Genomic DNA, 27,179 nt, shown 5'->3' on the forward strand with positions numbered 1-27,179 from the left:
CACCTTAAGGAGAGAATAAAAACTAAAAAAATAAACGAGTTTTGGAAAAAATGAAGAATAATCAGCAAGAATTACATATATTGAACAAAAAAAAATAAATTTGATGTTCAAATTGTTTGAGACTGCCAAGTAACACATCCTTAACTCTTGTAGCTTACATAAACAAAAACTAGAAAACTGTCCCTATACATTCAGTACTTCATTCTGTTTACAAACCCAGATTGTAGGTTTGGCCATTTACAGGCTGAAATACCAAAACTAATTAAATAGGCCCCATGTGTGTTTTGTGATGTGAAGCCCTTATGAGACAGAAGGAATCAAAACATCTTGTCCTCAGTTTCCACCATGTCTTAATTGCAAAGGATGAGGAAGCACTGTCAAACTCTAGGCACAGCTGGAAGTTGATGTAGTTCATTTTTATAAGGGAAAGAAGATACCTCCTTTTTTTTTATCATGACTAATAGGATTTCTCTTTCATGACAGATACAGGCCTTAATAGGGCATTATACACGTATTTTATTCATTGCAGATGTAAGGGCTGCATAGCACTCAAGGAGAACTAGATGGTCTAGAGCAGAGGTCTCTAAACATTTTTGTCATTGTGCGCCCATGTAAGTGAAAAGCTCTTGAGTGCACTTCAATATATGAATGCTTATTTATAAATTATATAACTATACTAACATTAGGCACAGTAATAAAATATACACAAAATAGAAATGACAAAACAATGACATGAAGATAAACAACATTTCAAAATTCTACTTTATTTAATTATTTATTGATAAAAATATGCTTTTTTCTTGCACCACAATGTCTTGTCTTGTGTATCCCATGGGATGCAGGCATGCCAATTGGGAGATGACTTCTCTACAGGCAAAACCTGTGAGGTCTAATATCCATTGTCTCATATTCAGACAAAAGGATACTTTTGTTCTGATTTACAAAGGATATGACATGTGTCTCCATATCCATTTAACCTTTATGTAAGCAAAAGGTGTTCATAGGTGAAAAGGACTTAAACAGCTATGTCAAGACTGACATCTACAGATAAATAAGAACCTGGGATCAGACAGAGCAGACAGAACAGGTTTTGAGAAATAAAAAGATGTATGTGGCTGCTTGTTTATGAAGTATTTGAGCACTAAACCAGTTGTGTGCAAGTGTTTTTAATGGCATTTTGGGATATATTTCCATTTAAAATGTAATTAGAGAAGTGCTTTTAGAAACAAAAGGGTGAGATTGTATCATATAAAAACTTAGATCTTAGGAAGGGAAAAAGTGAAAAGGGGAAGACAGGCAAACAGGGAAACAAGAATGGAAGAAAAATATTATTGCACTACTTTAGAACTAGAACCAGTGCAGCTTATGAAATTTGTTCACAACAACTGTGAAAATTACATGGGTCGGGCAGAAATATACAGATAATTTCTCCAATGCAAACACTGTCTTTTAAAACACCTTTTTGCAATCCTGCACAGGAACTTAATTTTCCCTGATTTTTATGTAGCAACTTTATGTTATACAACCTTCAGCTCCTAAACTTGAAAACATTAATATTTAACCATAATTTATCAAGGTATACTACATTATTGCCTTAGTAATACCAGGATAATATTAAAGTATTACAAAAGCAATAATATTGCATAATTAGAATTTAAAAATATGCCTTCTGAGAAACCACTGAGATATTCTTACTGTTTGACTTTTTCAACCCTGGAAATTATTTGTTACATTAATTCAAGAACTCCCTGCCACTCCTTCCATTTTTTGTCACGTAGCAATGGCCTTCTGTAAGAAATGTGTCACTGGCATCAAATTCTAATTGATGTACCAAAATGTTTAAGCAGATGTTTTAGTCAGGAGTTTCAGGATTCAAGGCAAAAGACCTTGAGTTGCCAGTCCTGCTGCCACTCAGGTGGATTTGTTAACATACTGGCTCCTGAGAGCCCTCCATCTAAAGCTAGCTGTAAGATACCTGCTCCCACTTCTCACAGCATTGCGTGGGAGCTTCTTTGGCCTGGTCACATGAAACTAGCTGAACAATTAGAATTGCTATGAGACACAGCAGTACCCCCAGGTCAGGTTTTAACAGTCTGAAAGCTTTTCAACTGCAAACCTAGGGATACTCAAGCTTTTGAGGAATAACTCTAGTTTATCTGTATTTGAAGATTTTAGGGTCACATTTCTGCATGTAATTTGAAAGCTGCTGTGAACAGCAAATCTTAAACCAAATCTTAGCCAATAGCCTCTGTATATCCTACATCATACCACAATTTTTTGACTTATAATCCAGTTCTGACATTTATACAATATCATTTGATCCTTTCACATAGAAGGATAAATTGGATGAACCACACTTAGAGTTAAAAATGAAAACAGAGTTAAGCAACAGATAGATTTCTTGACCTCTTGCATTCTTCTTAAAGACAAAAGCTGCAAATGAGCCATAGGCAGCTGTTGCAATGAAGAAACCCATCAATTGTTTTTTGGCAACTTTCAGGTCTATGAATGTTTAATGATATATTTAAAGTAAAATAAACCCTGTTCTACATTTAGCCTATTTTTTTTTTTTTCACTAATTCAGCTTTTTCTTGTCTACAATCGCAACTAAGTAGTTTTAGACCTGGAAAAGGCCTGTGATGTTCTGATCTTTTTTTTTAATGTGTTTTTTTTATGTTTTTTTTTTTCCTATTTTTTTTTTCTTTTTCCCCACCAATAATCTCATCATTTGCAACTAATAGCATGCATTTAATTCACTTTAATATATTAACATTAGTGCCAGGGAATGCATGTTCCATACACATAGGCCTGTCTGAATAAGTACAAAATTTCTGAATGGGCATGAGTTATGATTATTTTGCTTAATATAAATTAATTTTGCTGCAGGTATACCCTGTTGGTAGAGATTATACTCTCTACTCAAAGTTAAATTATCTTGTCAGCATATTTGTGTCCTGACTTTACATTAATTACACAAATATTTAGCAAGTGTATTCTTGCTTCCCACTGAACTCCTTTTGTTAGAATGCTCTTCATTAAAAGCATTTTTATCTAAAATAGCTTGGGGAATGTACGGCATTACTTTTTAATGAAAAGCTAGACTGGGGATTCTAAAGTAAGAAATGAAACACCCACGTGCCACCTTGGTTGCTGGTCTCCTGGAGAGCCTTACAAAGTTCAGTCGATAGATAGGACTGTGGCAGGAAGATACAGGGTTTCTGCACAACGCCATGCACACTTTCTTTAGCCTGTGCTCCATGAACTACTTATCCTCAGACTCTGGTCATAACTGCTCTTTCCTTTTTCCTTGGTTAAAACCAAGCTAGGTTTTAAGAAGGCTGACAGAATTTGAAAAACAATGCTGGCAGAGCATATCAATAACAGGGAAATAGTAAAGGGTTTTGTTGCCTGATGTTCTGAACAAAAAAGAGCTTTGAAGAGATATATAAGTGAAAAAATGAGATAAACAAAGGAAAAATAACATTTCTCTAAAATAAGAAGAGTGTTTGAATCAAGAACATAAGTCCGTTCGGAGTCTCACCCTGGCAGAATACCAGGCTACCTCTATACTAGGATGTATTTATATCTGATTTTGAACACTTGTTTTAGAAACGTAACTCTCTGTGTTCTAGATCTGAGTTTTGACTTCAGGAAGACACAGCCTGGGACTGTTGGGATAACTCTTACTTATTTTTTGAATGAGCTTTGGAGTCTTGCTGGCTGAATAGCACTTGTGTCATATATTGTCTCCTCTGCCAAGAAAATCTGGCATGTTGCAATCTTTGCCTATAATTTTGTTCAGTCACTGAAGAGCATACTCTTACACTTGTCTGAGGTGACAGGTCTCACTGGCATTCAGTTTTTACCTTGGTTTATGTTCAGATATTGGTTTTGTTGTGGTTTGAGGGGTTTCTCTCTTATACTGTCAGCTCTGTTATCTCAGTCCATTGATCAAGTTCTTGTAAGGTTTGCATCACTATTAATAAGGAAGACTCCACAGCTCAGACTTGATTAACATCTCTGTAGACTGGGGGAAAAAATAGGACGTGTCATCTTCCTCTTAGATCTCAATCTGCTCTGAAAATTTAAGATTAAAAAGCTAGGTAAAGTCATTTTACCTAGAGAAGTAAGCAGGTGTACTCCTTATAGGAGAAAGGAAGTAAAACCTTGGCCAAATGAGTGATTTTTACTTTTATATTTTCCTGAGTTTGGAACTTGTAATTCTATTTTCAAACTGTTAATTTCAGTTTACACAACAAAACAAAAGAAGAAGATAGTTGGAAAGGCTGATTGCTTTGAAAAAACAGACTACAGCAATGGCCAAGACAAATGTGCTTTACTGAATAAGCAGAGTAAGAGCTATCTAGTGGCTACAATCAGCACATGAACTAAGATAAATAGTGGCATATTTTAAAATCTAGCACTGTATAGGAAATTAAGGATATCTTATATCTGAACAAGAAATAAAAAATTACAATGATTTATGTAAAGCTGCATGCTTTGAAATGAGAAGTTGAAACATCTCATTAATCAGGGATTTATGAGTAGTAAAGTAAGAACCAGGATATTTAAATGAATTAGTGTGTAGGTAGGGTAGGAATCCATAAATGTTACTCTGTTTCTCTGTATTCACTGAAAGTCAAACCAGCAAATTGTCAGTGGAAAATTCCACACTCTAAAGTAACCAAAAAAGCCAAAGGCCTCTCTATGATGGACTGCCAGAAGCATCCCTTGAGCCATCAGTGTCACATTTAAACTTTCAGAGGAATTAAAGATGAAGAAATACGGAAGCGACATGCAGGTGAAACATGCTGATCTGATATGTTATTACAATTTTTCTTTATCTTATGCAGTTATAACAGTCAAAGGGTCAGGGTACAAAATGCCAAAAGCAACCCCTTGGCTGATTTCTTTATCCTGGGAATGCTTAAGAAGGACTGCATAGGCAGTTATAAAATTTTAAAGAGCTATGGTAAATTTCTCTGCAAATACCACTTTCATTTTTACTGCAAAGTAGATCAGTCACACAGAAACAGGTCACTCATCTCCAGTCATGAGACCATTTAGACCCTAAGAGTCTAGATGTCTAAAAAAATAACTTGATTCTAATAATCTTATTCTAATTCACCTAATTCAGATGACTCTAAATAAGCGCCATCTTATTCTAATCCCTCTCTTCCAAGGCATTTTGTCTTCCCAGCATACCTCTGAAAACACAGCTGCCTAATGTGTTGGTTCAGAGGTCTCCTGCTAAAACTCAGCTGCCACCTACTCTTCAGCTGGCCAAAACTGATACTTATGTGCTAAGCAAAAAGTACTAGTTTATACACAGCATAACACAGGAAAACAAAAACTAGGAGAAGTAATATAATCGTATTCTCCCTGAATTACAACCGAGATCTCACATGCAAACTAAGAATCACATTTACAAGAACAGCAGAGGATTGAGTAATGTTTTTCCACTGAAAAGGGTCCTTTTAAGCATTAACTCTTTTTGGTTAAACTCTCAAGAATAACTATTTGTCAATGACATTGCACAAAATTGCTGTAATTTTTATTCTTTCTTTAGAAATATACAAATGCATAATAAGAAGGTTTCTTCTTGGACTTCCATTGAATTCCCAGGTTATAAGAGAGTTTCAGTTCCCTCCCCAACATCAGTGATACAAATTTGTACGGGTACATGACAGAACTGAGACAAGGTGACTCTCTTTACCTTAGCATTTATGGTCTGTGCCAGTTGTCCAGCAGTCAGGTCCACAGGACCTGTTTTTTTTACAGAAGTGTAATTCAAGTTCTGTCAGCATGACTGTGCACTGACATAAAAAGATTGTTATGTTCTGTACCAGGTATATTAGATTGTGGGCACTTGATGAAAAGGAAAAGCCAAGGTAAAATAGTTCCCCCAGCTAGAATTTAATGCTAGAAAGGTCTCTGCCTGACTGATCAAGTTCAATTTTCTCACAGCTGCACTTCACAGACCATAGTTATCAAATGGACAACCACCTACAAATACCTGCTCTGACACCTGCAATCTACAGACCACATGCTCATTTCTAACTTCAAACAGAAAGATGATGCTGGCAATCAGATCAACACAATTAGATAGCACTGATGTTGTGCTGTCTGTGTGCAATAGCAGAGGTCTGGGTAGGAAAAAAGCTCTTCTGGAATTGCAATGGAGACTATCCTCTGTGCTGTGGAGAGGGACAAGGCAGCATATGTGACTCCCAGGGAGACATGGACAGCAGTGAAAGGAATGTATGAGAGAAAAAAAATCCTAACATAATGTCATATGACTGAACATGGAAAATCCAGGAGCATGAATGTAATAGAAATTAGAATGTAATAGAAACATGAATGTAATAGAAACTAATTCCCTCATATACTGAAGAATATATCTCATGAAGTACACTAAGCAGTGGGAAAACAGAGGGGCAAGAAGTATCATGAGGTGCCAAAGTTGTGTCTGAATCCAACAATTAACTACAGCGTTGGCAATGATTTGCTCTTGATAACAATGTACACTCAGTGGGTTGCAGGATAAGGAATCTTATCACTGTTCATACTTCACCTTTGTACAAGTTTCTATCTTGTTAAAACCAACAGAAAGTTATGAGAGGAAACATATCAGGAAAAAGTCCTTATACGTTTTCTTCCTTTTCTTCTTTGAATAGGGCAGGAAAGACCAGGCTTCCAAAAGTGTGAAGTGTTGCCTAGTTCTAGCAGAGATATATCTTCCTAGTGCTAGAGAAACATGAGGGTGCTCACCAGAGAGATATGAACTCAAATACAGAAGGAAATCTGTTAAACATCACGGGGGACTTGGCAAAGTTCAGTTTTGAATTTTGTTTTCAGGCACAAAGTTTTGAAATGTTCTTTCATAATGTAATTTTTTCAATTCGCCTCCATTAATGGAAGAATTGCCCCACAGACCTCTGAGGTGCTTATTAAAAAATCCAGTGTACAGGAAACATAAAGGAAAGGAGGAAATGAAGAGATTATGAGTGTCTTTGATTATGGAAAGGGAAGAGATGAAAGAATAAGTATATAGTATGGCCATAAAGAATGAGCAAACACGGCAGTTTTGAGTTATTATGACAAGACCTTATTTTGTGGATATTTCTGTCATAGTATATGTGGGTGATCCTATGATGAACTAATAGTAAAATGGCAAGATCTCACTATGTGACAGTTGTCATTTGCTAATATGAGCTCAACAGAACTAATTCACCACAGAGGTAAGCAGATATTCTGAGCTATAAATCTGAGATTTCCAGAGCTGTGCTTTATTATATTAGGCCTGATTTGGACACAAGTGATTATAATTTATGCTGGAATAAATATATAGAGAATTTGCATAAGCTAAACTTGATATTTTGAATATTTGCTCTCTTATTTTCTTACAATACTTGTAGTACAATAACACTGAGTTAGTACAAAATTAGTTTTGTTTTAATGTATTTGTTTATTTATTCATTCTTACAGTCCAATCCTAGCATTATATTCACATAGCACTTGTGAGCCTTCTGTCCCCTTGGATGGGAAACAATTAGAGACAGTTGGAAAGGCAGCATTTTTCCATAGTTCAAGTCTCTGTATGACACTGCAATATAAATACTTAATAATAAATTAGAAGTTCCAGACCTCCCATTTAGTTTGGTGAGAGTAGCAGTAGTATTTTTACACTAAGCGTTCTTTTTAGTAAAAAATAAAATTCATTAATGAATCACAAGCAGGTAACTACCTGGCTTATGTTTAATGTCAAATAAAACAAGCCTCCAATATTCATAAATATCAAGCTATCCATTGCTCACTTGACAAGAGCAATCTAGAGTGATTTATTGTAAATGGGAAGCATAATAATAATGTGTCATGCCGTATGCATTTGGACAGATGCCATTTGTCAGAGAATTCTTCTGCCAAGAAATTAGTAGATTTGGGGTAAATATAGAGCAAGAAACAGGTTAGTTTATGCTCATGATGATAGTCTGGTTTATTTTCTTTAGGCTATAATGTGCATTCTCTCAGTCCCGGGAAAAGCTGTCATGTTTGCAAGCAAAACTGAGAATAGTCAACAATGATCACAATACACAGATCTTTAACAAACTGCAGGTAAATTAAAGAGCTCTGTATATCACAATTACATCAGTAGAAAAATTGGACCATATTGTACACTGAAAACAACAAAAAAATCCTCAAAGGCTGCTGTAGGGCAGCATTTGCTTAAGCCTAATTTTCCTGATCAGAAAAAAAATAATTACTTTTCTAGTATTTGCAAAGTAATATGTAATTTCATTGTTTATATATCTAATATATATGTATCTGCGTATCTCAGATCTTCTCATACTGAACTGATAAAATAGTGGATTTACCTGGATTCAAGACACATACTTAAACCTAACCAAAGTGGCACATTGACTTCAGACTCAGCCTTCCCTTGGTTACTTCAGATAGAACTAGTTAGACAGTTCTTCCTGAGTACTGGCAGTGTGGATGCAATTCTCAAACAGAAGACCCTGTACTGGATCTGGCTGTGTCAGAGATATTTTCAATTATGTTCCTATCAAAGCTAGTATGTTCCCATTACTTTGGAAAGACAGCTTCTGGAAGTTTTTGATATTTTAAAAACCATTTCCATCAGACCTGCTTTAAATAAGTTCACAATTTACAAGGGCAAGTAGGCATCCAAATGTCATACAGACTCTTGAGTCCAGTCTTTGTGTCCCTACATTTTCTGCTAACAGACATTTGCTACCAAAAATCAGGAAAAATAAAGGAAATCTTTAACACCAGTGTAGTATTAAGAAGCAGGCATTCTTTATTCAGCCAGATGCATGAAGGAATATCTCCTCCAAAAATCATGCATGCTGAACACAGAAAAAGTTCCTGTTTGTGTACTATTTTTTACATACATATTCATTGATTTTCGTGGAATAAACATACATTTCTAATGATTTCCCTTAAATCACTGATATATATTCTTTCCCCTCTGTGCATGTGTTCTTCTGTCCTGGGGGTCTCTTTAGGGGTGCCTGGCAGTCAGTGACTCTGAATTCATGCATGACCACCTGATGAACTGGTAAAATTTGGCACAATGAGCTGCCTACTTTCCAGTTGTTGCTCCTACAGAATAAACACTGTGTGGTTCCACAGGCCAGTGGAAGAGTAAACATTGTATTAGCCCACCAGGTGCAAACGATTTTTCATCTGACACATTCACAAAACTAAGCCAAATCCTTCTCCTCAGAATGATTTTCAAACTACATTCCCAAATTCCCTGCCTGGCAGAATGTGTTCGGTGGGGACAGAAAATCCCTGTAATCCAAGGATAACAGTAACTGCTTTGTTGGGTTGAGAGAGAAATTTGTTTGTTATTTATGCTGGTTAGCAAGGATCTGAATACAAATTTCCTGCCACCCTTGAAAATGCTCTAGAAAACGCAACTGTAAATTCTGGGAGAGACTCACAACTTTTGCTGTCAGTGTTGCAAAATTAAATGTTCATGGGGTTGCTTCAGTGCTCAAAATCACTGGAAATGTTTCATGGTTCTTCATTTTACTAGCAGAAGTAGGAACAACTTCCCACTGAGGTGCATCATCCTTGGCTTGCCTGGGAGCCTGCCCCCAGCCAGCCCTGTCACACAAAATCAGCTAATGAGTGATGAACTGCTCCAAGAGCTTTATCATTTATTGCCAATCTAAATGACTGAATGAAGTATCTAATCACACATATGATGTAAAAATAAATGCTTTTATTTATGCTCTAAGCAAAGGCTACTGGGATTTTGGATGCCTTGCAGGTAAGTGACAGGGCCCCACCTCAGTGCGCAAACAAAATGTGTGTGTCTCCATGTGGATATTTCAATGTGACCACCAGGGCTGGTACAAATGGCTGGGCAATCCTGACACTGGACAGCATCCCTAGCAACCACATGGGCACAGTTACTGCCCTGCCTCTTTTCCCCCACACCCTGGGAGACAGAAGTTCACAGAAACAAAAAAATTGTTAGGGTTAGAAGGGATTTCTGGAAATGATCCAGCCCAACCCCCCCCACCCAGGAAGGGTCACTTACAGCAGGTTACATAGGAACACATCCGTGTGGGTTTTGAGTATCTCCAGAGAGGGAAACCCTTTATCTCCTGCGCACCCTGTTCCGGTGTTCTGCCACCTTCAATTTAAAAGAAGTTCTTCCTTTTGTTGATGTGAAATTTCTTATGTTTATGGTCCTCTTCCTGTTACTGGGCACCACTGAAGAGTCTGGCACCATCCTCTTGGCACCCACCTTTGAGATATTTCTACGTATTGGTGAGATCCCCTCTCAGTCTTCTCCAGACTAAACAGGCCCAGCTCCTGCAGTCCCTCCTCATGAGAGAGCTGCTGCAGACCCCAAATCGTCTTTGTATTCCCCCGCTGGACCCTCTTAATTTAGCTCTTTGTCTCTGTTTTACCCTGGAGTCCAGAATTGGACGCAGCACTCCAGATGCTGTCCGTCTGCTCACCAGGGCCGAGCAGACGGACAGCACCACCTCCCTCAACCCTCTCCTACATCTTCCCGATACAGATACCACTGGCCCTCCTGGCCACAAGGGCACTGCCGGCTGAGGGGCAACTTGTCACCCACCAAATCAACCTGTAGCTGGGGAGGCGAGGCCAGTTCTGCTGACCGCGTTATCCTCGGTTACCCGCGGCTCGACCGCCCGGGGCCGGCGGCGGGGCGGGGCGGGGCGGGCCCGGGCGGATGAGCTCATCCGCGGGCGCCGCGGCCGGGCCGCACAGACGGCGAGCTGGAGCCGGGTGCGGGCGGGTCGCGACAGCAGCAGCTGCGGGGCCGGGCAGAGGCCGGCGCGTCCCTGTGTGTCCCCGCACACGCCCCGGGAGCCGGCACGCAGGCGGGGCAGTGGCCGCCGCTGTAAGTGTTCCTTCGTTGTCCGTCGCCCCCCCGTCCCCGTGCTTCCGGCCGGGCCCCGCCGCGCTCGGCTGGACGGGCTGGCTTCCCTGTCCCGCAGCCTCGTGCGAGGGAGGCGTTGCTGGAAGTGACAAAACTTTCCGTCCCTGCTTTTCCTTACAAACGAGATGGCTGCAGCCAGAGCTTAGGGAGCAGAATGCCAAGCAGTTGAGAGTGTGCGGCCGGCAATCGCTGCTGTCCTTTTTTCACGCAGCTTGGGTCAGTGGCCTTGTGGGCTTCTGGTGTCCTGGAAGAACTTTAAACGTGGATCTGTTCGACCCTCTCAAAGCTGATTAATGAAATGTTCCACTCATTGGCCTCTTTAACTCTGGAAACATGTAGGTGAAACGCCTGTCTTTGTAAGTGGTGATCTGTAATTCACCTGAGGATTTCAGCTTAGTTGTATGTTAGCTCCTTTACTCAGGATACTGCTTAGATTGCAGAGGTCTAGTTAAATGGCTGAGGCAGCTTGCCAGTGTCAACATTTTCTGATTTTAGCCTTAAAGATTTAGCTCTTTGACACTGTAGGTGGTATTCATTAACAACTGCTACATTAAGTTGAAAACAGTCATTCTATTTCAGCACAGATTTTATTTGGGTGCTTCCTATGTATGAATATCATAAGACATGCATGCTCTGTGTCCTGAAAGTCACTCACACACGACCTCTCCTTGTGTATTTTGAATGGAAATAAAATCCAAGGTAGTTCTGTGCCTCTTTAATGCTGTTCAGCATCTCCATAGAATCACTTACTTTGGAGGGACCACTGAAGATCATCTAGTACCTGTTCAAGCAGGGTTGGGTATAGCAAATTACCCAGGCCCCTGTCCACCTTGAAATCATTTTGTAAAATAAAAACTGGAAAATTCTGTTCTTACACAAATGTTGGTCATAGGGTTTGTTGGGCTTTTTTTGTTGGTTTTTTTTTTTTTGGTTTTTTTTGGTTTGGTTTCTTTTTTTTTGTGTGTGTGTTTGTGGTTTTTTTTTCTTTTTGTCACAAATAAAGTAATGGTAAATTTGGGGGCAGAAAATTATAAAACACATATTTGGTCTCTCTTTAATTATTTTAGGTATGTGGTCATTACTGTAATACAAATAATTGTCAATGGAGTAAAATTGGGCTAAGAGCAATATCAGGATACTCTTCCTTTACCATTTTTAAGTTATGTTTTTTTTTTCGTCTTGGATGGTTTTTTTTTGGGAATTAGTATTTTGGGCGCAGAAGGGGACATCTTTTTTTGGTATTTCTCTTCTTATTTAAGCTAAAAGATGGAGTTTTCTCTCTTGGCTTATCATTTCAGATCATAGGAATAAATTTCCCTCACTGCTAACTTGCTAGTGTAGTTGGTAAAGAATGTCTTCCATTATGCTCATTATTCCTATAGTTTTCAGACTTAAAAGGAGACTTCTGGAATAGTACCATTTGTTTTATCAAGGGATATCAGTGATTGAATTAATTTTCACATCAAAGCCTTATTACCAAATGTGCTATTTTTCTTGTGATGCAGTGTGAGGTCTGTAAGTTCTCTAATTTGGATTGCTTTAGGATAGTTTAACATGATCAAATGTTTTTGTTAGTTTGTTTAACCCTTATTTTCATCTATAGAATCCATTCTTGCCTTAAAAAGCTTAAGATCTCTTAGGTATTTGTCTTATGTGTGTGTTGGAAAAAAGTTTGTAATTGCCAAAAATAATGTGTACATATTACTTTGTATTTAAAGAGTAATATTATTGTTGATACTAATGGTCAAAACTGAGTTCTTAACAAGATCTTAGTGTTTTATATTGTATGGAAAATGTATAAACCTGGATTCATAAGAAGCTGCCTTGAAAGCAGTTTAAAGGGCCTTAGTTATAAAACTTGTCTAATTATTAAAGAGAATATTTTTAAGTTTCTTTAAATGCTAAGTAGATAGCATTGTAGCCTTAATTCCAACACCTGCTTCTTGAAAGCAATTGAATTAGCTTTTTTATACAAACGAAGAAAATCATGCTTGTCTGAGAATGAGCAGAGTCCAAACATGGCTTTGTTTTCCTGATATAAAAAGGTGGTGTTTAAAAGTGTCTGGAAATTGGCCAGCGGCACGTAGGGAAAGTCTGTGTCACCGAAATTCTTCTACACCTTTTGAAGAATACAGTGAGTACATAACAAACAAGTTGGTCTGTGTGCTTCAGTAATCCATGTTAGCAGATAGGATAGGATATTAGCTTATGTTACCAGCTCAGGTACATGTGCCAGGCTGTGTGTTCAATTGACTGTGTGTGGGAATAGCTGTCTCTGCTTACTGTTAATCAAAGCAGATGATTGTGACAGAATCGTCTGCTCGGAGAAATATCTTCAAACAAGCTTAGCTAAGTTGGTAAGGTCATCTGACTGTTCTTAGTTTGCTAGAAGACTCAATTTGCATAAATTTCTGTGTAGTTACTTCAATGGGTTATTGAAGTATATTATTATGCTATAGTAGTATTATTAGTAGTATTATTATGCTATAGTAGTATTGTAGTAGTATTATTATGCTATGGCATAATAATGAGTTTGTGTTATTTATAATAATAATAATAATAATAATAATAATAATATACATTATAATTATTGCACAAACTCAGGGAATGAATTTGTGTGTGGTTTGAAAAACAGAGGAGCTGAGATAGAAAAGGGCACCATATTAGGGCTTGATGCCTGATACTTGTGTCAGCATTTGTGTGTGAGTTTGTGCAACTCTATTATTGTGCACAATAAAAAATAGTGCTTTGGTTTGTAAGGCATTAACCGGTTTATGTATTCAAATATTTGCAATAATTCCATGTTGGGAATTTTCCAGGGCTTGGCAGATATCATGTACAGAGCTGTAACTGCTTGGATTGGTTGGAGGCTTGATCTTCTATCTATGGCCTCATCTTTCATTCATTTTTATTTTCTATGATTTTGTAAATGCACCAGCAGTATTTTCAATACACGTGAAACAAGATGTATTTTGTGTAGGCTTCATGTTTGGCATACACCTTCATGACAAGATGCAGGACTATGTTAGGCGACTGTGTTTTGTGCCTGCCTTTCCCAGTCATGTAAGCCATGGCAGTCTCACATTTAAGACAGTCCTTTGCTGGCTGGTGTAGCAGGAGTGCAGTGAAATTACGTGTGTGTGCTTGGAAAGGGAGCAGATAATTCAGTGCATTCTTGATAGTGTGTTTCTAGCTCCTGGCACTATATTATGACATCATCTCTAATGAACATACATCTTCTGTTTTTCAAGGTGGGTTTGTTTGGGGTTTTTTTAAAGTTTGTAAGCCTTTCACATGTTTACACATGGTAGTGCCTCTGATGAACGTTTCAGCAAGTTCAGAGGGCTTTCTAATTTTCTCATCCGGATTATTACTGTTAGAGTGGAGTTAGACTGGAATAGTTAGCTATTAGCATTCAAAATAACTTCTTGGAATAATGAAATATCAATATCAGGTATCAAAATTGATCACTCTAGTTTTTAATGTGCTTTTACAAGTTTAACTAGACTCCTCTGTATAACAGTTCTCCTCCCCTTCCTGGTTCACCATTTGAAATGGGTATTCTGGGTAGTTCAGCTGTCCCTGGGTTTTTTTTCCCTCAGCTTTCACTGTACATAGTATTTCCAAGTTCTTCCCTATTTCTTTATTTCCATTTTCCTTTTAACTGTAAAACCTGAGACTATGAGTTACAGTGTATTGCCTATCAAAAATAAACTCTTTTTTTTTTTTTTTTTTTTTCCTTGTAGATATTTTATGAAGCTTAATCTTTGCAACCTATTTTGCAACTGTGTTTTATGTTGCCTGGAAACTTTTTTTCTCATATTTGCTTTCAGAGACCTGTGTTTCCAATTCAGGCTGATGCTTTTTGTATTGAGTAGAAAACAATGTTATACAACTATAATTCCCCAAAGGATCATATCTACCCTGTTTCCCATTCTTCGTGTCTTTTATGCAACTCTGTTATGTGCTGTTGATCAAGATTGGCTCTATTCATGTTGGCCACCATCTGCTGTTACTGTTTCTTCTTTTGCTAGCATCTGTCTTCTAAAATATTAAAACATATAACCAAATAATCGGCTCTCCCTGTAATTCTATTACTTTTATTGCTTACAAAATGTACTTTAAAAGTACATTTAATAAGAAAGATGCATTGAATTTAAAGTCTGTCTTTAAAATGTACGAATAATTTTTTACATATCGGTGTGTCGAGGAAGTATGACATGAAATACTGTTTATGAAATTATCACCAGGACTTTGTAGCAGCATTGCAATTTCTATTTTTTTTTTTTCATGCCTGGAGTTCAGCTAGTGAACCTCCTTTTCTAAAGGTGAAATGTATTAACTTCACAGAAATGAAAACCAGATCCTCATATTATTAGTGCAATATAGGAAAAAATATTACAGAAGATGATGTTGAATAAGAGATGTATTTAAAAAAAAAAAGATGTCAAAAATAATGTATCTTTTCTGTGATGAGAGTACCTTGATATATGTGTATGTCCTGGGGTGACTAGGACAGTGTAAAATAGTGAAGAGCTTACCAAACCAAATCCAAAGAATATTTCTCAGAACAGCCTGTGTATGAAGCAGTAGTAAAGCAATAGAAGTACTAAAAGATGTACTGTTTCCATACACCAAACTCAAATATGCACAGAGAACTTTCAAGGTGTACAGGAAGGGTTTTCCTTCAGAAGGTGAGGTAGCATGTTTCCTGTATTATATCAACATCATGATTAGAATTTGTTCTCTTTACCTGTCAAGGACAAATGAAAAGAAATACAGAATGAATGACAAATGTTAGACTGAATTAGTTATATGATTGTACACAGTGTGAGAGTTAAGTTTTTTATATTCCTTCTCAATCTCTCCTTAATTTGTCACTAAACATGTGGAAAGAGTTTTTCCTTTGTGGGAAAGAATAGTTTCTTTGTTTACCTAGGCTTGACTTGCAAATTTGCACAGCATTGCTGCTTCTGTTAATTCTGCTTAGGATTTTGATAGGCCATATTTTAGTACCTGCAGTAGTAGTCATGTTGGAGGGATAATGATACTATGGTTTATTTACATTTTTGGGAAGACTTGATTGAAGAAGAGACACCATAAAATTATATTTATTCAAATGCAGTTCGACTCAAATGGTAAATAAAATTGTTATTTACAGCCTGTTCAGTTAAACTCCCCAAATTATCACATATTTATGAAAAGATGTCATAGTCTACACGAAGAAGAGCATGGGGTTTACATATTTGATAGTTGCACAGCAACTTTTTTCCTCCTCAAGTATCAGACATCAAGCCCTAAGACGGTGCCCATTTCTATCTCAGCTCCTCTGTTTTTCAAACCACACACAAATTCATACCCTGAGTTTGTGCAATAATTATAATGTATATTATTATTATAAATTACACAAACTAATGAGTTTGTGTAATAATAGCCCATTGAAGTAACTCCACAGTTACTCCACTGCGCAACAGTTCCTAGTACCTGTCATTACAACTTTTTTCTTTTGTGAGTGCACACTTACTTTCTCTGTATCTCATCTCAGTGGTTTAGTCATGCTGGACCCATGAGGGACAGTCTGATGCTATATTTCAAACAAAGGATCAGTATGTTGTTTTACAACACTGTTGAACTAGCATTACTGATTGAAAGCAAGTGTACAGATACCTAGACTTTACACAAATATAACTATATATGTGTATAAATACATATAAATAATTTTGTCCTCTTCATTTACATGTTTTGAGAGTAGTAATTTTCAAAAATTTGTAGAGAAGATCATTACCTTTTAACTCTGATATTACATTCTGTTTTAATTTTTATCCTCTTATTTTACTGAAGTGCATCCTTCCTTTACTGTTTTTTGCTTGCTTTTTTTTTTTTAAACTTGGCTTTATTTCAGGTTTGCTTTTTATTTCAGGTTTCCTGTGTCATTTGTTTCATTGCTACAGAGTTTGTGCGTATGGTCATTCAGTGCCCTGATCTTTTACTTTTTCCTTGATAATAAAAAGGCTGTCTATTTAATTGTCCACTGTCTTATTTCAGCATCCAAATAAATGGTTCATTCCTGTCTTTTCTTCTTGAATAAAACTGATAATTTCATGAGGTGGTTGAGGTCCAGTATTTGCTAAGCCAGCCAGAGCCTGAAGGAAGAGCAGATACCCATCTTGTCTGGGACACAAACATTTATCCATGTATTTAAATGTCATAAAATTAGCAGTGCTGTTCATGGCAATGCATCTGTTCATCTCATGTCAAGTTAATTTTTATGTAACATGACTTTGAGCCCAAATGAAACATTAGATTATATTTCGAGCTCCTAATTAGATGACTGTCACAAAAATGCATTAAAATACGTCTACTCAATTGCTCTGAATTCTGGATAATCTTACACTGGCTTTTTAATTGTTTGGGTTTTTTATTTTTCTCCACTGTAAATGCTATGTGTTTTCAAAAAGTATATCCTTTTACCATCAAATTTGTCACATAATAAGCAGGTTAAATAAAACAAGTTTAAAATGCACAACTGTTTTGCAGCTTTATTATTTGCTTTAAAAAGAAATCTTGAAAACACATTATGTAAGCACTGATTATACTTCAACAGATTTTGGGCTGTTATAAGTCTGAAGTTGGAAGAATAGTTTAAAGGCCGTGTATGTTGTTCATATTCTATAATGACTTGTAATTTTAGAGAGTGAAATTTTTTGCATATATGCTCAGCTGATTTACTGCATAGAGGGGTAATATCACCAACACACTAAGTCTTCTGGAATATAATTAGAGAAAACCTTTTCAATTAGGATAAATTAGTTTCTGTAGACAGAATAATGAAAGCACACTTTAAATGTAGTACTATTTTTAATGCTGACAAATATTTTGTATGAATATTTTATCTATGTACCAGAAAAGTTAACTAATCCTATGTTTAAGTCCTTTTGGTTTAATTTAGTAAATATTGTGGAATTCTGTGGTTGAAGATAATTATTGTTGTTTAAAGTGGCTTAAAGAAAAAAAAATATTCTGGGCTTTTATTGAAAGTGTAGAGAGCACTGTTTCCTGGGAGTATATTTTGGTATTCTTATACTTAAAATTGTATATTTCTGTTCTTATTCTTTATTTCCTCATTCCCTTTTCATTTAGTGTTTCCATTCAGTAACAAAAAATACCAAAACCAGCTCTACAGAATACAAAAATCAATCAATTTTTGCAGTTTTAGAAAATTAGATCAGTGTAGTGCCTTGGAATGCATGGAGGATAATTGCATTTGCAAGACAGCTTAATTTTTTTTTGCTTGTCTTTTCTCCATGCCCCTCTTGGGGAGAGGCTGCCTACATCTGCTGTATACACCCAGTCAGGACCTGGGGTATAGCAGGTAATCTTCCCTAATTGCCTCATCCCAAGGCTGGCCTCTCCTCCCTACAATTGTGTTTGTACAATAGTACTCACATTTTATAAAAGGTGTTGGTATTATATTATAAATATTTTCAAATTAAAAATGTGTTTGTGCAAAACAGAGTTTGAATATTAGTTCAGTGCTGGGTTTTTCCCCACCAAGTCACTTTTTCTTTTCTCCATCACCAATAATTATTTGACCTGCTACCAGTCATGAACTTTTGGTAGTCAGAAAAAAATCCTGGTTTCAGTCCACAGGATTACACACAGACATCATAGATGCATTGCTCATATTGCCTGAATTTACTGAGCTATTTACTGAGTGAAAGAGAATCTTCTGATATGTTTGCAGAAGTACTGAAAGATTGTTAAAAATTAAAAGGAAGGTTTTTCTCAGCTTGCCTTCATAAGACAGCCCTGAAAGAGCTGTTTCAGACAGGTGGAAAGCCACTGAGGTGGGGAGATACTTGCTATGTTTTTGTGCTTTGTGTGAAACTAGTTTAGTGAACTGTATGGACAGCTCTTACCCTGAGTCTTTCACTTAATGATAGTAGCTTAATAACATGCCCTGGATTCCTGCAAAAAAAGATATAGTAAGTCTTTGGGGAGTCTGAGTTCCCCTCTGTGCTGACTCTGGGAGCTATGTAAAAATTGGCTCTGAACGGTGAAGTCTATGATGAGATGTAAAGCTGTGAAATAATGTCACAATGGAGTATCTGTTCTCTTAAGGCACTTAGAAGCAGGCCTGGCTGCCTATCATGGTGAGTGTCACTGAAATGCCAGGGAGAAAACTGTCTGTATTTCATCCTCTGACATCTATTCCTCATCTAGAAAGCAAATAGAAGTGACTTATAAGTGGGCAAAATTGCACGACTTTGGCTCAATGGTCGTAGCAAAACAGAGAATGCATTTCAGTTTAATTTTGTGATGAGTATCTGCCTAATGTTGCAAAAAATGTTGGTGCATTTTAGTATTTTGTGCCTTTAGTATTTTGTGCTAAAAGTACAAGTATTTTTGTACTTTCCAGTGAAAAGACTTTTTGTTCTCTGTAAGGTGCCATTCTGAGTGTTGTGAGTTTCCAGCTACAAAAATGTAATTATATACCTGAAGTATTTAATTATAGATTTAAAACATCTTCATGAGCAATCTCAAAGGAATAGTTGGAATGCACTCCTTGTAAATTGGCTCATTTTCTTGTAAGTGCTGATATGAGAGTGGTTGTAATGTGGAAAGTATATTAATCTATGGAAAATCATTGTATATGGGAATTTATTACTCTAAAAATTTAAGACCTATGAGGTGATTTAGACTTACTCTTGTTATTTAAAATCTCAGTAGAAATATATCACTATCTTTTGATAGATACATTTGATTGTTTCTATTGGTTTATAAAAGCTGTCTAGAAATACTTTCATTTGAGTTCTTATCTGAAAAATACAGCCACTGGTCCTTGGCAGCAAATCCTGAAGCAATCAGATGCCATTCTAGCCTGATGCCATTGTGTGGAGATCCAATCACACTTTAGCTGTACTATTGTAATAATGGCAGATGGACTTTAAATAGATTTAGAATCAGTGCATTTCAGAAATGGTTGTGAGATTATTTCCTTTCTCTCTCTTATTTTTTTTTTTCCTTTACAGAGTGCAAGAAGTGGAGAAACTACGATTTCTATATTCTAATCTTATTCAGATTTTTTTTTTTTTTGCACTGGGAGGTTGAATATTCTGTTTCTGGAGTCATCATATATCAGAATTTTTGAAACTGTTTCCCAGTAGATGAATATGGAGACACAGCTAGACCCCATGAAGGATGACTTGCCTTTAATGGCAAATACTAGCTACATGCTTGTAAAGCACTATGTATTGGACTTGGATGTGGATTTTAAAAGTAAAGTTATTGAGGGCAGCATAGTTTTGTTCCTTGAGACGGGGAGCAAGTACAGGCAAACCAGCATTGCTGGCAAAGAATGCTGCCAGTCACAGTTTGATGAAACCTGTAAAATGAGGGTATCTGAACCCTGCCATGTTCCAGTGATAAATGTGAGTACCTGTTTATCTAAAACGGAATATAGTGATTTTGCTGTCAGTGGTAAAGAGGAGGAAGCTACTTCTGATGAAAACAGTAACCATAGCAACAGTGAACAGGCTTCTGGGATTTCTAGTTCAAAGGACTGCTCTGACACAGAGAATCATGGAAACAAGGATTTTCTCCTGGTATTGGATTGCTGTGATTTATCTGTGCTAAAGGTTGAAGAGGTAGATGTTGCTGCTGTGTCAGGCACTGAAAAATTTACAAGGTCTGCCAAGCTAACTGGTGCTTCAAAGGAGCTGGAGAATCTCAGGAATCTGATTGTACATGAACTTGTGACTTTACCTGCGGATCACTGGAAGGAACAGCTACACTATTTTACTCACTGTAGCCAGGCACCTGGCTGTGGGGAGCTTCTGTTTAGTACTGGCACCTGGAGCTTGGAGATAAGGAAATCAGGAATTCGGACTCCAGCAGACTTTCCTCATGCAATAAGAATATGGTACAAAACCAAGCCAGAGGGAAGATCTGTTACATGGACTGCAGACCAGAGTGGCAGGTATGTAACTGTTTGCTAAAAGCTTTGTGTGCAATAATTTTAAAAAGGTGCAAGAATGGAGAATCATATAATTGCTGAGTAACGATGATGAGTACACTCTTCCATAGTTTAGAGTTTACATTTCATCCTTGGTTTGAATGCTTTTGCTGTCCTGTAGGAGAGCAGACAATCTCTGCTAGTGAAACTTGCTAATGGACTTGAAGATCTCGGGCCTGTCTTGGTGATTGTGTTTGCTCTTAGTGAGAGTAAATAACTTGTGTGTATTTCAATAAGTGTATGGAGTGAATGGGGAATTATCATTTAGGGAAAGAAAAGCTATAAATGACAGGTTACTTTGTGCTCTTTTTCCTTCCTGGCTTACACAGCATAAAGTTCAATATACATAACATTTAATAGAATTACTTCATATTTAGTCGTTTATCAATATCATAATCATCTTAGAAATACAGTCTTTTCCTGTTTAGTCTCTCATAATCAACTTTCAAAATCTCCTCCATCTATAATGCTAAGAACATTGATGATAGCAGATGAACTGCAAACTGAAAGAATTGGCATTATATCTAGTGTTAGTGAAAAGGACATGGTATTGTACTGAAATCTTCAATATAAGTCTTTTATAGAAAGGAAACTACAATCTGCTCTTGACTTCTACATCTCTAATTGTTTTTTTGCAATGTTGAAAGGTGGATTTTAATGGCTGTTATTTCTTTATGATGTCTGAAAAGTAGGAACGAAGTTGGAAGATAAAGAAGAAATTTGACCTAAATGAATATTTTTCTTTCTCAGTCAAGAGATATATGATAATATTTTATTTCTTTTATATCTTTATATATTTTATATATTTTATATATTTAATCTTTTATTTTATTTTTATTTTCATGTAAATGAATTCTTTTCACTAGCATCTATGTTGCTAGGAAAATGAGGCCTTTTGACTGTATTTGTGGTGGTTAAGGAGTTCTGCTACTAAACTGTAAGCACCATCAAACGCAGAAATATCTCAATCATTTTTATTTCTTTCCCTCCCTTTCCTCACTCCCCAAGGAGTTATTTCTGGTTTGAGTTTAGGAAATTTAACTTGATATAATCCCCTTATATCCAAAAATTCTGGATTTTGACTGCATGTGTGAATGTAGAGCAATTGCCCATGATCGTGTGTCTGTGTCTAGCTGCCCTACTAGCTAATGTTAGTAACACTCAGCTGGTACAGGAATCCTCCTCTGTGTGTTTTGAGTATTTGAATATTTCTTTTAGACATTTAAATCATGAACAGTTTTGACTCTTTATAATCCTTTCTCTGCAAAGCCTTGTTTTTACTTTAGTGACATATCATGGCAGCAGGATGGAATTTTATGGATCAATAATGGAGCAGAAAAAGCAGGCCTGACATGCATTCAGCAGTTTGATGGTGTAAAATAGTACAAACTGATTTATTTTCAGGCCTGTGTAGGGTATTCCAAAAATTAATGCCTGTCAGAAAATAAGTTTTCATGGCACAGTCATTAGAATATTTCTTGCTATCTTTTTAAAATCAGATTCTGTATGTGATGAGCCCATAAACATAGTGGTAAATCTCATATTGCCATAGGACAATTCTTCAATTTTTTCCAATTTATCTGTCTGTTATCCTTTTTTTTTTCCAGGTGTCAAATCCTTTTCCAAAGGAGTCTATATTGTGATTCCAACCCTGAAGAAAAATAAATAACAAAGTCCACACCTTGTGTAAACATTTCCAATGTTTCCTGTAATTTAACAACAGTACAATGTTTTGAAATTTAGCCTATGCTCAATTTTATCAAGACTTCCATTTTATTTGTTTTAAAGAATGATGTATTATAATACAAAAAACAAACCCCAGTTGAAACAAAGCTTTGTGGGATGAGTTTAGGCAAGATTACATATGTGTATACAAACATGTTATCAAAGCAGGACACACTTCTGGTTTTTAGTAGAGGAACTGAATATGGAATTTCAGCATTTTCCTATCTGAACTTTTGGGTCCAAACAAAAAGGCAGCCACAGAGCTGATGGAAAGGCAGAGTTGTGCTAATGGAAAGAGGGAAGGAGGGAAAGTGTCAAGGAATGACCAGGAAGCCTACCAAAATGCACTTGATGAACAGGACACTTTTGACCTCTCTAAACTTGGATGCTGGTTACTTCCATCACTGGTATGATGACAGGTGTGTTTGCAGCTGGGCCATAAGGCATATTAAGGAGCTAATCTAATTGAAGGTAAAGAAAGAGGGGGAAAGAGAATAGAAGAGAATTAGATGTGTTTGGAAAATACTACTGAGGTTGGTTTGCAAGGTTATTTACTACAAATTAAAAAATGTGTCATGAAAATAGATGTTTGTTTTTTGTTGTTTGTTATGAGTTAGCATTGTTCTGTGCTCTTGGCAGCTGGAAATATGCAGGAAGGGAGTAAAGAATTTGGTTTTCTTCATAGGCAAGGTTTCATAGAACAAGATTGTCCAAAACCCTGCTAGGTCACAGACCAAATCTTAAGAGGCTCTCCTCAACTGTGGGGAGTCTCTACTAAGCCTAATTATTTGTCTTTGTTATTCTGTCACATTTTTCTGGATGAAATGAAGAAACTGATCAATATCAGGATAAGAATTATATTTCTGGTCTTCTTATGTGCTGGAATTGTGCTACCTGACCCCAAAGAAAGACAATTGTCACCTGCAGTGGATATCCTAAAGTAACGAGTAACTAGTGCACTATTACCTATGCTCTAAAAAGAAATTGCCACTGTAAAAGAAGTATAACAAATATCTAATTAAAGGCTGATATAATTATTCTTCTGATAGTTTCCTTTAAAAATTTAGAACATGTCTGTTTCATTACTATTTTTTTAGTAGACTGACATAACTGGGTATGTTTAGGTATGAAATAATGAAGTTAGTAAGTACACCTGAACAAAAATTACATAATGGGTGAGGAGTGGAAAGAAGTCCTAGTTCTGAAGAACAGATTATGTACTTGACCAATCTTTCTCCACTTATCTAACTCACTTTCTGCTTGTGCTTTTATGGCAGAGACTTGTGACCTTTTTGTGTGTATTTTAGCATTAAAATGTCGTAAGGGAAAAAAGCTACTGGACCAGGAGGCTTAGAACTAAGCCTGTAGGAGAAGTTTGAGTGCTAGCACTAGGCATATCTGTTCACTGAGTTTCATTTTCCCTATCTGTGAAATGGCATTGACATTATCTGTAAAATACCTTATGGTCTGCAGGTAAAAGTGCTCTCTGAGAGCAGATGACATTAATGTTCTTGGTAGTGTCTATTCCCTGTAATGTAAAAATTGTATTTGACACAGCATCACAACATTTAGTTTAGCACTGTTCTGCCAGCCAGTTTTCTCTGTCACTGTGGCATTTCTCTCTACAGAATATGAAGATCTCCTACAGTGCTCCTAAGAGTGGATTGTACAAATGGCACCTGACAAAACAGCCTTCACAGTGGTGGCAAATCATTGGGAAAATGTGTGTAGCAGTAATCACTAATCCCACCTTTCCTCTACTAGGATCGCTTTTTATAAACCTGTGTATTTTGATAAAGTTTTCATGAACGAGAAGTCACCTTTTCATGCCTTCCCAACACATATGTGTTTTAGGGTAAATAATAAGCCCAGTAGCTCTTGACTAACATTACTAGGATGAAGCAGGTCTTCCTGGAAGGTGAAAAAACAGGTTCTTCATTTTTCCTGTGAACTAACTGCCATGCACTCCTTGTTTTTACAGGAGAAAAGCCAATTATTTTTTGCGTATCAGAGTTGGTTACAGATTCCGTTTTAGGAGCTTAATTCCAACCAAGTTAATTAAAAATCATGCAGATTAGTGGTCTATCACATTTAGATGTATGTTGTGTTTTGCTGTTTAAAAAATAACCAGTTGTCTTTCTCTCCACTGCAGTTACCTGAACTTTGCTTGGTGTCTTGGTCGTACTCTATTCACTCTGGTACATGATGGGGAAAGTTAGATTATTTTCTTTTTCTGCTTGTGTGCATTAGCAATAGGCCACTTAACTGCAGCTTTCATTCCTGTTTTGCTGGAAGATCAGCTCGCCTGCATTACTTAAGCCACAGTAATTTAAATGTGCCAATACAGCACTGGATCTAGTAGCACAGATAACAATGACAAGAGGGCAAAAATATCTTCAGAATATATTGAATCTATGATTGTCAGTATTTCCAAGTTCTTTCTCTTTTGTATAGTTTGGAATTGGCTTTAGAGAAGGAATAATTTGAAAGGAAAAGCAGTTTGGAGGGGAGTAAATAAAATGCTAAGATCTTAGCCACTGTAAAATCAGTTTTGCCCTAACAGCTTGTCTCCTACTTTTTAAAGTGTTTTAATAATCTTTCACCTCAATTGCTGAAGGATGCTGATGAGATATTTTGAGCCTTGAGGATTCACAAAATAATGTATTTTGCTCCCATAATATTTAGCTTTAAATATCAGAGGTTTTTAAAAGTTCATTGTAGTGAAGTGATGCTTTCAGGATTTTCACTCTTTTACTGTAGAAAACTATTGACTGTGGATTTTTATATAATTTATAATTGAAAAAATAGCTTTTTTTCCCCCCTTAAGATATGTGATGTTATTTATGCAAGTAATAGGAATTTAGATAAAACTGGATAATGCAACAAAATAAGTAAACCAAGAATCATTAAGTCCATCTACCAGTGATAGCAAGTTAGAATGAGCTAATGAAAGGCTTTATTATATTCCCAACTTTAGCTAAGTGGCTAATAAGAAATTTACTGGCGTGAGATATTGCAGCTGAAATTGGAAAGGAGTGGTAGACTGAGAGGTTTTTCTGGGGAGGGGGTTAGAGTAACTGCAAAAGCAGTGGTACTACAAGGAAGATTGCTATGTAAGAATCAAGAAGGAGTCTGGAGCTGATAGGATATAAATTAATTATTATTATATACCCTGTGGTTGAAATTCACAAAGACAGGTGAACTAGGGTGCTCTAAGATTAAATGTAAAAATGTCAGGATTTACTGAGGCTTGGACTAAGGAAGACTGAAAACTAGACCTACTGCTGAGTGTGCATGAGCCTCCAGGTTGTTAATCCAGGAGACTGGATTCATGGTAGTGAAAGCACTACTGGGATGATAGCAAGGAGGTGTCACAGGTGTTGGGGGAGCCCTGCCATGGCTTCATCAGAAGATACTCAGAAGCCTTCTTTGACCTTGTGGGTTCAACTGAAGCTGTTATGTACGAGGCTGGAAGACTCAATGCAAAAGCAGGAGAGGGAAAGACTGGAGTTAGTTTTTTCTAGTTTGAAGGTATTGTGGTAATCTTGCTTTTCTTTTCTTAAATGACTTAGATTGTACTTTGATTGGTTCATGTCATACAGGTTTTGAAACCTGAAGAGCTGAAGCTAAAGAAAGAAACCACCTCTGTACAACAGCATCTTTGATTTTTTATATAGAACTTAATTCAGTTCTATTGTAATTTCAACTCCAATCTCTTTTCCTTCCATTTAGGCCATGTGTTTATACAATGGGATCACCAATAAACAACAGAGCCCTCTTCCCATGCCAAGAACCACCTGTTGCCTTGTCAACATGGCAAGCCTCAGTCCGAGCAGCTTCAGGATTTGTTGTGTTAATGAGTGGTGAAAACTCAGCAGAACCAGTCCAGCTTCGAGAAGGTGAAATATATATTTTTTAAGGCAAATTATTTTCAATACTTTTATAATTAGAAATCAAGCTTAGTAAGTACATGATTTGTTAAAGAGTGAATTTCCTACCCTTAAAAACACTTTAATGTCTCTCTGTAATCTCCGTGTCATTCTGTGGAAAAGTTACCTGCTCAAGGCCTCAGCATAACTTCATAAGTATTCAAAATATCTACATTTCTGCATTTCACTGTGCTGCTTACCTTTTCCCCCCTCTGTGTTTCCAAACCTAGATTTAATTTTCCATAAATTTGCTTTATTTTAATCACAGTGTACTCGAGTTTTGTAGAGGGAGTATCTTATGAAGTACCTCTCAACAACTTCAGGCCTTGGTAGATAATTATCTTTCAGTTTTAGTTCTCCAGTCTGAGCATAGTTCAGCATGGGATCAGAAGCAGCCATTGTGTCATAACTGGTGCCTGGAATACATGGAATAGCTGAAGAATATCAGTTCAGTGCCCTGAAATCTGATCTCTGTGGGGGTTTTTGCATTGATAAAACATACCTTTTTCAACAGTAAGCAAACAAGCATTTCTTCTGTATTGATTATACTTTATTATCT

General features: G+C 36.7%; 1 protein-coding gene across 14 annotated transcripts in view; it reads left to right on the forward strand.

Moving 5' to 3' along the window:
- Positions 1-10,782: 10,782 nt before the first annotated feature.
- The window catches only part of AOPEP (aminopeptidase O (putative)), a 204,205-nt gene continuing 187,808 nt past the window's right edge, over positions 10,783-27,179 (forward strand). For all 14 annotated transcript variants that reach the window (XR_004500435.1, XR_004500434.1, XR_004500436.1 and 11 more), the window contains exons 1-3: positions 10,783-10,912; positions 19,984-20,930; positions 26,424-26,590. Coding sequence is in view for 8 of the 14 variants with exons in the window: in XM_015653218.3 (XP_015508704.1) it covers positions 20,119-20,930; positions 26,424-26,590 (979 nt within the window). In the remaining 6 variants the exon portion in view is untranslated. The remainder of the gene's footprint in view (positions 10,913-19,983; positions 20,931-26,423; positions 26,591-27,179) is intronic.

Source organism: Parus major, chromosome Z (assembly GCF_001522545.3).
Source record: "Parus major isolate Abel chromosome Z, Parus_major1.1, whole genome shotgun sequence".
NCBI lineage: Eukaryota > Metazoa > Chordata > Aves > Passeriformes > Paridae > Parus > Parus major.